We start from the raw sequence: 10,771 nt of genomic DNA, 5'->3' as shown, positions 1-10,771 counted from the left end.
ATGGGTGATAAAAAAATACATATTTAATCCATTTGGAGTTCAGGCTGTAACTCAACAAAATGTGGAATAAGTCAAGGGGTATGAATACTTTAAGGCACTGTATATATTGCCTGCTATGATGCCCGACTTGTAGATATTTCAGTTGGCATCGAACATATTTTTCTCCTTTCACAATACTTCAGAGATCTTATAAACCGGACAGTTGCACACCATCAGTCAGCAACAGTAAAATCTGAAAATAGAAAGGGTGTTTCATCCTTCGTGTTTCATCAGCACTGTAAATCTTCTTTGTTTTCATTTTGACCGACACTTGGATTCAAGATTCCTATCTGAGGCCTTTTTTAATTTGACCTTTAACTACACAAGTCAGTTAAGAACAAATTCTTACTTACAATGACGGCTTACCCTGGCCAAACCCTAAACCGGACGATGCTGGGCCAATTGTGCACCGCCCTATGGGACTCCCAATTACGGCCGGTTGTGATACAGCCTGGAATCGATCCAGGGTCTGTAGTGACGCCTCTAGCACTGAGATGCAGTGCCTTAGACCGCTGCTCCACTCGGGAGCCTAAGCCTAGTTATATATCAGAAAAGTAGATTTTACAGCTAAGTGTAAGTACGGCCTCGTCTCTACCATACTGCTTATCACCATTACCAAAGGCTGGAAACAATGCAATGGCTCCTTCTGAGAGAGACAAAAACAACAGCTTTGTGTCAAACTACCAGTGCAGCTCCCAGGAAACATTGGAACCATTATCATTAAACCACTGGCCCAATGCCTACCTCCATTTCACCCACACCGTCACCAGAATCTGCATACACACCAAACTGCCGTCCAAACACGACAAATCTCAAGATATCATTACAGCATCAAAACAGACTATAACCAGATGTAATTATGGACCCATTATCTCCACTGTGGTGATGTGGAGGAAACCTTTGTATTCTTGCAATTCTCCTCCATTTATAATAGACGGCACCAAAAACACTGACGACTACCAACAGTTGTAATTGGATCTATTGATGGATTGTCATAGATAATATTGGAGATCTGTGTTTGTTCAGGAGAACCGGAGTTATTCCTTTAAAACAATGATCGTCCACCACAACTCAGCACATTCTCAAAACAGAGGGTGTGATGGGGAGGCGACTTACACAATGCTCCCTCAACATAAACATTTACATAGTGTTCTTACCTTTGACCTCACACGGAGTGTCACCAGTATTCATTTTTGGACCCAATGGGAGATCGGATTCATTCAATCCCTCACATACTCCACACGGGGTGAAAGATGACATTTCTCTCATTAAAACGCTAACAAAAACACTGACAAACACGGCATGTTTTTGTTAAGATTTCACATTTATTTAGATCTCTGTTGATTTAGAAACAGTCCTTGACGGCACCAGACAAGGGAATTGCATCTGTCATTCTGTACCATTTGAGGGTGTGTTCAGGGCAGCTTGTGACAGACCACAATGTACACAAAATGACCCTGATAGATATCACATTATAGAAACATTGTTATACAAAATATACATGCCACTTCTCATACATTTGTTTGTAGGGTTGATCAGTGGCTGTGCATTTTGATGGCTGATGCCCCAAATAAAGGGATACATAGAGAGAGGACACAAGACAGGCTTCTGAAAAATAAGAAGCAAATACAAAAATCGGTTTCTTTGGCAATTCACCCGGTCATCGTAAGGTTGCTGGAGAGGAGAACGAGTACCAGTGAACTCAATATTTGAGCGTACAGTTCTGTAATTACAAAAATAGTGACCAACAGTGGGGTGAAAACCTTTGCGACTCTCATGGAAGGGTGAACATCTAAAGTTTTAAAATGACAAAAGAGAGGCATCAGACCCTGTACAGTCTAAAGGACATTGGATGGCATCATTGGCACGACTCCAACAAAGTATTTGGGTTAAGTGTAACTTACAGTGGCACCACTCAATGACCATGTGTTCCTCAATCTAAACTCCTCACCCGACAGAGTGAGACATCGCTCTCAGTAGCTCTTAGACTCCCACCAGTTGAGATGAGTGGCTATTGGATGGAAATCGGCGAGCTCGTGACGATCAAAGTTCTCCGGCTGAAGTAGGTTGAGTGGAGATCAATGGGGGGGGGGGGGGGGGGGGGGCATTGTTGAACGCTCTCCAAAAGGTCTGACCATTAACATGTATTGATGAGGAGCTCTTCTCTGTCTGGGGAGCCCAGTCCCTCACTGTGTGGTCTGCTGACAGTGGCAGCAGCTGTATCAACAGACACTTCAATGGAGCGCTGAAGCAGACAGGCCGACATACACAACCTGGGCTAGGGCCCTCAGTCGGTCATGTGTTTAAACACACACACACACACACACACCAGGCGTAAACCTCCACCCCCTGACTTAATGACCACTACCAGAGGACCATGGGGCCAGGTCATGCTGCTGACAGTGACGATTAGGGCCAGATGGATCTGTGGAATAGTCTCCTATCAATACCTCTAAAGTCTGTAAATGTAATCGATTGTAGATATGAATGTACTGTAGCTGTATTAGTATTGTAGCAGTATTTGGTTGGAGTTTAATTCAATGTTAATCCCTCAGTTTATTTTCGTCTAGCTCTGCCAATGAGATCTGCTGGCTGTTTGATTACAGAGTGGTGGATAACATAAAATAAATGAACATGTATAAGGTATAAGGACAGGAGGAATACATACAGCATGCCGCACATTAGGATATAGTATTCTTTTTTTAAATTTAAAAGACGTATTTGGCCAATTCATGCAAGGGAGTATAAAAGTACATGACCACCCCAGTCTTTTCCCCTCCCCAGCCATTAGTTTATATAGAAGTCATTATTGCTCAGAGTTCAACTCGCTTTTTGCTCCATTATATTGACAATCATGCTGATGGGTTTACTCCTTGATCTTCTCTGATAGCACTCGGCTCAGACGTTAAGAGTTCAGACCAGCTCAAGCAGACACGGAGTGGATGGAGCCCAGTCCGTTCAGTCTCTTTGCAATCCATCAATCAGTGTCTCTCACCCCCAGAGTCCCCAGTCCATCCTCTCACTCTACTAAGCCGTGGGTCCTTGGTCATTCCTTTTGACTAGGGTTGCAAAATTCCCTGAACTTTTTAATAAATTCCCTGGTTTTCCAGAAATCCTAGTTGGAAGACTCCCGATTCCCTGCTTATTCCCTTCTGATTTCGGGAATACTCCAACTGGGATGTCGGGAAAACCAGGGAATTTATTGAAAGTTCCTGGTATTTTGCCACCCTAATCTCGACCAAAGTGGGGTCATGTGAGCGGAGCTAAGACAGAAGTCCTTCAATCCATATGAACAACAAAGGCTTGTCCGAGCACGTTTCCAGTCCCAGAGTCAATATCCTCGTTGCTCTCTACGGAATACAGAAGTACTTCTTCCACCACGACTTGGACAGTGTCTTCATCTTATCGGCCGTGCTGCGCACCTTCCTCTCCCGCCGCGCCCTCCTATCGGCGTGCTTCATCCCCACGGCGATGGCCGCGTCAAACACCTCCTTCAGGTTCTTCTGGGTGAGCGCCGAGCACTCCACGTACGCCACGGCGTCCACTTTGTCCGCCAGGGCGCGGGCGTCCACCTCGGCCACGGGCCTCTCCCTCCGGTGGGCCAGCTCGATCAGCACCTTGACGTCCTCGCGCAGGTCACACTGGGTTCCCACCAGCAGCATGGGCACGAGCGGGCAGCGCCGGCGGATCTCTGGGACCCACTTCTCCCAGACATTCTGGAAGGAGGCAGGGCTGACCACGCTGAAGCAGAGGAGGAGGGTGTCAGTGCGCGAGTAGCAGAAGTGACGGAGCTTATCGAATTCATCCTGAGGAGAGAGGAGGGAGAGAGACACACAAGGGACATGGGGGGGTTAGTGAGAGGTTGACATTCAGCAGTAACACAGGGCCAGTGCCATTATATGTGAACCCAAACAAATGGTGAACTGAGTATCTTGAAAAAAGTTGACTTGGCATAAACATTGACAAACAAGTGTCGAAGGGGGAAAAAGCAGATGGGAGAAGTTGTTTAGGCAACTATATTTCCCACCAAAAAATGTATGTTTATAGAAGCCTGAAGAAGACCGATGGAGTGGGAGAGTGGATAGACCAGCAGTGACTTAAAATATTATATAAAAACTGCTGGATCCTGAAATTAATAGTCTTTAGGTTTTGCCAAGCACAGATTATGTTATATAAAATCCATCAAGGTCTTACAGACACTTTCCAAAGCACCTAATCCCTAGTTAGTTGAGATTTACCAACTCTAGTGTGTGATGCATTTCACGTCAAGGTTCACACATAAACAAACCAGTTTCAAACCAACACATTGCAGTAATCGCTTTATAGGTCAATGCAAACCAAGCAGGCAGAATGTCAGTTGAAAATAAATGGTGGTGATAATCTCTCCATAACAAACTGTGTGAGAAAAGTCTGTTTATGTTGAGCAGTAAAGCCCAGCCTCTTTTATATCACACTGATTTCCCAAATTAACATTGAGGAGCCACAGAACATTGGATAACAAGGGCCTCCCACATCCTTGAGTACACAGATTAAGGCTGGCAGAAACTTGACACAAACCCCTCTCTCTTTATCCACTTTCAGAAGCCTGACATGGAAAGGTACTTTCTTTTCTATTCAGGAGCCTCTGAGTGGAAGTCTTTTTTTTACATACTTTTCCTTTCCACATCATACGTTCGCCTTAAGTGTTTGCAAACTGAGGTGATGGCGCAGAGATATTGGCTTACATACAAAACGCATCCATCTTTCTGAGCGGGGAGTGACTGTTTAATTAACAGGGTAATTCTCATGAATCCAGTTTTAAAATGTCTGTAGCAAATTGAGTTACAAAACCATGAGGCATCTGCAAGAATCATTCTGAGGACTAAGATGTTTTGTTTTGGGGAAAGTGTCTTATTTTAAATACATTAGATATTTTCACCCCAAATTCACATTACCGAAATGCATCCAGATTAAAATTTGGATCATTTAAAACATTATTTAGAAAAACATTATTTGAATAAAACACAATATATGTTGCTGTAGTTTGTCAATAAATCATAAAAATGGTATACAAGTTGAAGTTTACAAACACCCCCTTTACCCCGCTTGGCCTTCTCATTAAAGAAACGGTTAAGAGCTCAAATTTAGATTTTTTTATAATAATTGTATAATTTCTTTAGACATACTGTATAATGTTTTTCAGTGTTATGTTTAACGCAAGTATTTTCATTAGGGGAGCAATGTTAAAAAAAGATAAGAAATATAGATTTATTTATTACTTTTTGGAACTTTTTTGTGAAAACATGGGTAAAATGCATAATATCTGATCAAAAAACACAATAATTATGAAATAAACAAGTACAGATCCTAATCTCAGTGATTCAAGTTGGCATTTCGTAAAAAATGACACTTGATGTATTTTTTCGTGAGAATGACCAAACATAGCTACGTTGCTATTGTTTATCTCAGGCTTTCTCAGGGTGTGGTATCTGTTCTCCTGTTATGAAAGTATATACATGTACAGTAGGTGTTTGTTGACTTTATCTGCTTGTTTTTCCCCCTAGGTCTCTGACTGGGAGAGTGGGGGATTTAGAAGTTGTGTGCAAAGTGGGCAGATCCGTGCAGCCCTAAGACAACAGTGTGTAGATCACTACAGTGACGCTGTGAAGTGTTTGGGCCTTGTGTTCGTTCCAATGGTTGTGAACTCTACACTCAACCAAAACACAGTCAAGTCTTCTTAGGCACTGATGAAGACATGAAATGAAAACTATGAAATAACACATACGGAATCATGTTAAACAAATTATCAGACCAAAGGCCTTCATGTCTTAAAGTAATGATGGACTGTCATTTCTCTTTGCTTATTTGAGCTGTTCTTGCCATAATATGGAATTGGTCTTTTACCAAATAGGGCTATCTTCTGTATACCACCCCTACAACACAACTGATTGGCTCAAACGCGTCACGAAGGAAATAAATTCCACACCTGTGAAATGCATTCCAGGTGACTACCTCATGAAGCTGGTTGAGAGAATACCAAGAGTGTGCAAAGCTGTCATCAAGGCAAAGGGTGGCTACTTTGAAGAATCTCAAAAGTATTTGGATTTGTTTAACACTATTGGTTACTTCATGATTCCATACATGTTATTTCACAGTTTTGACATCTTCACTATTATTCTACAATGTAGAAAATAGTCAAAAATAAAGAAAAACCCTGGAATGAGTAGGTGTCCAAACTTGTATTAATAATTATACATTTTGAATGTCATATAATATCTTATGTTGTTCTTATCTATTACAGTTTGGTACTTTGTCATGTATTTGTAAGCTTTATGTGGGCCCCAGAAAGAGTAGCTGCTGCATGTGCAGTAGCAAATGGGGATCCCAGTAAACTAAACTAAACTATCCTCTCTGGGTTGTAGCCATAGAATGAGATTACGACACCACCCATGCCCAGAGAGAAAACACCAGGGCTTTCACAACCTGTTCCCTTTCTAGAACAATCTAACCATGTTAAAAAGGCCTGGCATGATGCTCAGAGCTCAGGGGCACAACTCTCAGTTACACCAACCGTGCCTGCCTATGCCTGCCCAACTACAGAGAGAGGGGCGAGGCGAAGAGAGGGAGAGAGAACAATATATATTTTTTTAAAACATGCATTAACAGCTACCTGCTGCGATTGCATCGTCTCCCTCCCTCTTAGTGGTTGCCACACAACGCGGCTTCATCCCAGATCTGCTCTAATGAGTTCACAGCGTTCTATCGCCTCTCACCATTCCCCAAAATCTATCCTCTCAACCCCCATCTCCAAACGTTATGCCAATGGATTTGCCTGGTTGCAGCAGAGCCCAGGAATTCACCTCTCTCTAGGGGGGGGGGGGGGGGTGTTAGAGAGACATTCCCAGGAGACACCAGCGGGCCCCACAGCTGCCACAGAGTTGTGGGAAAGCCTGGGAAATAAGACGGTGCCCCCAGAATTCTGCCCTGAGCAATACCCGCCAGCAAAGACGGCATGCAAGAGTGGTGGACGAAAGCCAAACACGGTCTCTGGCACTAAAATCACATGACATGTATGAGAACCAAGCAGAAGAAGGAGAACGGCCGTCGGGGGAGTTCAGTGGGGCTCGGCATCCTTTCTCCTCTGGGCATACATGCATGTGACAGAGAACGGTGGACGCAGCACCAACTGGCGAAGCATACTATATGGAAGCACTGCATGTAGTATGTGGAGGGTTGCTCTGCTGCATGTCGATGTGCGGCTGTTGTTCTCACCTGTCCAGCAGTGTCACAGAGCTGTAGTCTCACAGGGTGTCCGTCCACCTGCACCACCGCTGTAGGAGAGGGAGAGAGAGGGAGAGAGAGGGAGAGAGAGGGAGAGAGAGGGAGAGAGAGGGAGAGAGAGGGAGAGAGAGGGAGAGAGAGGGAGAGAGAGGGAGAGAGAGGGAGAGAGAGGGAGAGAGAGGGAGAGAGAGGGGGAGAGAGGGGGAGAGAGGGGGAGAGAGGGGGAGAGAGGGGGAGAGAGAGAGTTAAATCACCTGCTGTCAGCAGAGCTATTGTCCCATCGGCCTCCCCATTACTCCACCAGACACTTTAAACAAACATGCACACACAGAGAGGGAGAGAGAGAGAGACCTCTGACAAGCCAGTTTGACATACTTCATACCTACTGGACACAGTGGACAGAAACCTCACCCATCCCCCTAACTCAGAGTGGGGGCCTTGTCTCGACCACCCACTCACCCAGTTAAAGTAGAGGCTATAACTACTCTTTCATATCACATTCTGTGTTCTTTCAAGCTTTGAAAGCCCCTGCCAAGCTGTCTACAGAGGAAAACAAAGCCGATTTGTTTGTTTAGTGACTCTCCCAATTACCCTCTCCAGATTGGAAGAGTGCTATGAGTCATGCCACTTGCAGTTTCATTATAGGCCATGTTTCAAAAGAGCCCAATGTGGTGAAGCTTATGGAAGCGTTTACAATGCGCCTGGGGTATACGGTCACGCCCCCTGATCAAAGAGCTGCAGGGACTACTCCTCATTAAACCCAAGTGCGCATTGTGCAATCCTTCCCAAATCTCTGACATGTGATCTTCCTTGAATTCTACTTGGGCCCAAAACTCTGCCCTCCCCCTCTCTTTCCTCTACCCCAAGTGTCACCTGTGAAATTGCATAACTGCCCAGAAATCAGCTTTCAAAAGAGGGCTCCGATTCCAGGGACAGATACATGACATCATCAAATGGGGGCCCCAAACTGCACAATCCCTCTCTGTCACTGGGGCAAAAAAAGACAATCTCAGCTCAGAGCCATTGCAACAGATGTGCCCATTACACTATAGCAGAGACGTGGCTTTTAGGTCAAGGCTGACAACAATGGCCAGAGTTGTGCAATCCAAAACCATGTCGGCACATGTTCAACAAGCATGTTCTGTTCAGTTTAGGCCTACAACTTCAATTTCTGAGGGCAGCGAGGAAGGGATGAATATTCATGATATTAGTGTGTGTATAAGCCTATCAAAATGTGCAATATTCTCATTCAAAACCTTCCATGGCAGTTGGAAAAAGTCTAGTAAGGTGTTCAGAATAATAGAATGGTTGTAATAGATGCATATTGCTGATGAACGCATAAGGGCAGCTGTGTCGAATTATCATTTTGGATGGGCATAAAGAGGGTGTCACATTTTCCTAATCAAGCCTCATCATGTCATGCAAGTTTAGATGAATTCAGACATTGTGTTTTTGGTGGAGGTTTCCTGAGATCAAAGTTGATAGGGAAAATTTCAAAAGGAAGGATAGGCCTCTCCTGTGATAATGACATAACGTCACTGTGTGCAGCGGTTTTCATCACTTGCCAACGGAGGTTAGTTTCAACTAGTATACTGTTGAAGTTTTCCACTGTTTCATACATTAGACAAAACATCGCTGGCAGCATTTTGGAAAATGGAACTCTGCCAACTGGAACATAGAACAAACCAGGACGTATAGTTTGCGTGAAACAATACAAAGACCTGCAACAGACAGTCTGCTGTTAGCCATCCAGGCAAGTAAAGTTCGGTGATTCGTTCCGCAGAATGGGTGGCTGCAAGGGAGAGCCAGCGCATTTCACCTTTACAATATAACAGATGTTCATGCACTATGGTCAGTTAAGGCTTTATTGCAATGTGCAATATAAGGGTGTTGTTGACCCATAGTCAAAATCAAAACGTAGCAATGTGCAACAGAAAACATGTTTTATTATTTTATCTGGCTGGGAAGTTGCAGATTTCATGTCGACAGGATGAAAATGTATCATTTTTGTCCAAGAATAGTGCCACAATAAAATGGTTAACTGACTCACCTGAAAAGTCATCAAACGCGGTGGGGACGTATTTCGTTGGATAGCCATTTGTTGTGTAGCTGACAACCAGGCTGGTCTTCCCGACCGCTCCATCGCCGAGTAGTACGCACTTCAACACCCGCTCCTGAGCCTCGCCTGGCCGGGTAGTTTGGTGTTTGTGCGGCGGCACTGGAGGAGCCATGGTCTTATTATAATCCATTGAAACTGGAGGTGACATTCGGCACTTGTTACAAACACCCTTTCCTTACTCCAGTAGGAGCAAATAAAGAGAGCACCATGAGAATGTCTTCTGTAACCTATAATATATTTGTCAAGTAGACAGGTTGGTCTATAGCATTTTTGTATATATATATATAATTCAAAAGTAGCGGTCTTGTGATCTTCCAAAGAACTAATAATAACTGTGAAAACAGTCACTTCTCCCGGGTTTGAATACTCCAACCCGTTACTCTAATCTGTTAGACATTGGAGGGGGGTGGTCTGCTTTATAACTTCAAGCGTGATTAGACTATTCCCTCCCCTCTCCTCCACTACTGCGTTTTGAAAGGAGCGAGTTGATAGACACGCCTTCTGCCAGTGGAAAAATTTGCACATGCATGTACCTGGAGGTTTGTGTACTGCACTGGTGGTCTCCAATGTTATTCAACCGGGGGGCCTGGACATAGTTATCAATCATTTGTACACTTGGGAAGATATATTCTAAATTAAAATAACTTTGAGCTGATTTCCTGGTGATTTTACAGTCTTGTGTCTAACAACGAAAATTATACAAATTAAAATGTTTTTGGTTTGTTTGCTCACAACCCTGGCGTACTGTATTCAAATGTAGTATATTGAACACCTCAAATAATTAATAGAGATGCATTGTGTAGCCCACCATTCCCTGTTCCTATTCATTTTAGAATATATAACAGGAAGGGAAAAACTGGAAAGGCAACTTTTGGAGGACTTTGACACGCATTTCCCTTTTGACAATTTACCAACTAACTATTTAAAATGAGGGCCAGTAACACAAAACATAATTCTACAAAAAATGAGGCCGAACCCTTCAACTGTTCACATTAATCGGCTTTGTCAAGCAGCTGGTTTGAAAGTGAACTGTGGCACACCTTTAACAGATTTAGGCTGATGCAATATTATTGCGATGTCCTACAGTGAGAACAGACTAAACAAAAAGACAGCGCCAATATGCCTACAAACCGGAACTAATACACATTTAACGCCTAGTTTGAGGTAAGGGCATGTTGAGACTTGTCAAGGTAAACCAGTTTAAATGCCCCAATTTCCTTCTGTCACGTGTCGATTTCTTTTAGAAATGCTCAAACTGAAACGCCAGTAATGCCCATGGTCGAGTTTGCTCTCGGCCCATACATTATGTCGCCTACTGCACTATATTTGAGGCCTGAGCAAGCAGTACTGCAC

The 10,771-nt window shown here is 43.7% G+C and overlaps 1 protein-coding gene across 1 annotated transcript; it reads right to left on the bottom strand.

Moving 5' to 3' along the window:
• Positions 1–1,344: 1,344 nt before the first annotated feature.
• rhoub (ras homolog family member Ub) lies at positions 1,345–9,895 on the bottom strand. The gene is made up of 3 exons (XM_021587421.3): positions 9,350–9,895; positions 7,291–7,349; positions 1,345–3,845 (listed from the first exon to the last, which is right to left on the bottom strand). The coding sequence occupies exons 1-3, from the start codon at positions 9,564–9,566 to the stop codon at positions 3,390–3,392; spliced, it is 732 nt and encodes a 243-aa protein (XP_021443096.3). The 5' UTR covers positions 9,567–9,895; the 3' UTR covers positions 1,345–3,389.
• Positions 9,896–10,771: the final 876 nt, after the last annotated feature.

The sequence above is a fragment of the Oncorhynchus mykiss genome, chromosome 27, assembly GCF_057628025.1.
Source record: "Oncorhynchus mykiss isolate SJ-2025 chromosome 27, ASM5762802v1, whole genome shotgun sequence".
In the NCBI taxonomy this organism is placed as follows: domain Eukaryota; kingdom Metazoa; phylum Chordata; class Actinopteri; order Salmoniformes; family Salmonidae; genus Oncorhynchus; species Oncorhynchus mykiss.
This window is presented reverse-complemented; position numbering and strand designations above follow the sequence as displayed.

Coding starts and splice junctions, on each gene's coding strand:
- rhoub (XM_021587421.3), bottom strand. CDS start 9,566: ATGTCACCTCCAGTTTCAATGGATTATAATAAGACCATGGCTCCTCCA. Junction 7,350..9,349: donor CGCGTTTGATGACTTTTCAG/GTGAGTCAGTTA, acceptor CCTCTCCTACAG/CGGTGGTGCAGGTGGACGGA. Junction 3,846..7,290: donor TCTGTGACACTGCTGGACAG/GTGAGAACAACA, acceptor CTCTCTCCTCAG/GATGAATTCGATAAGCTCCG.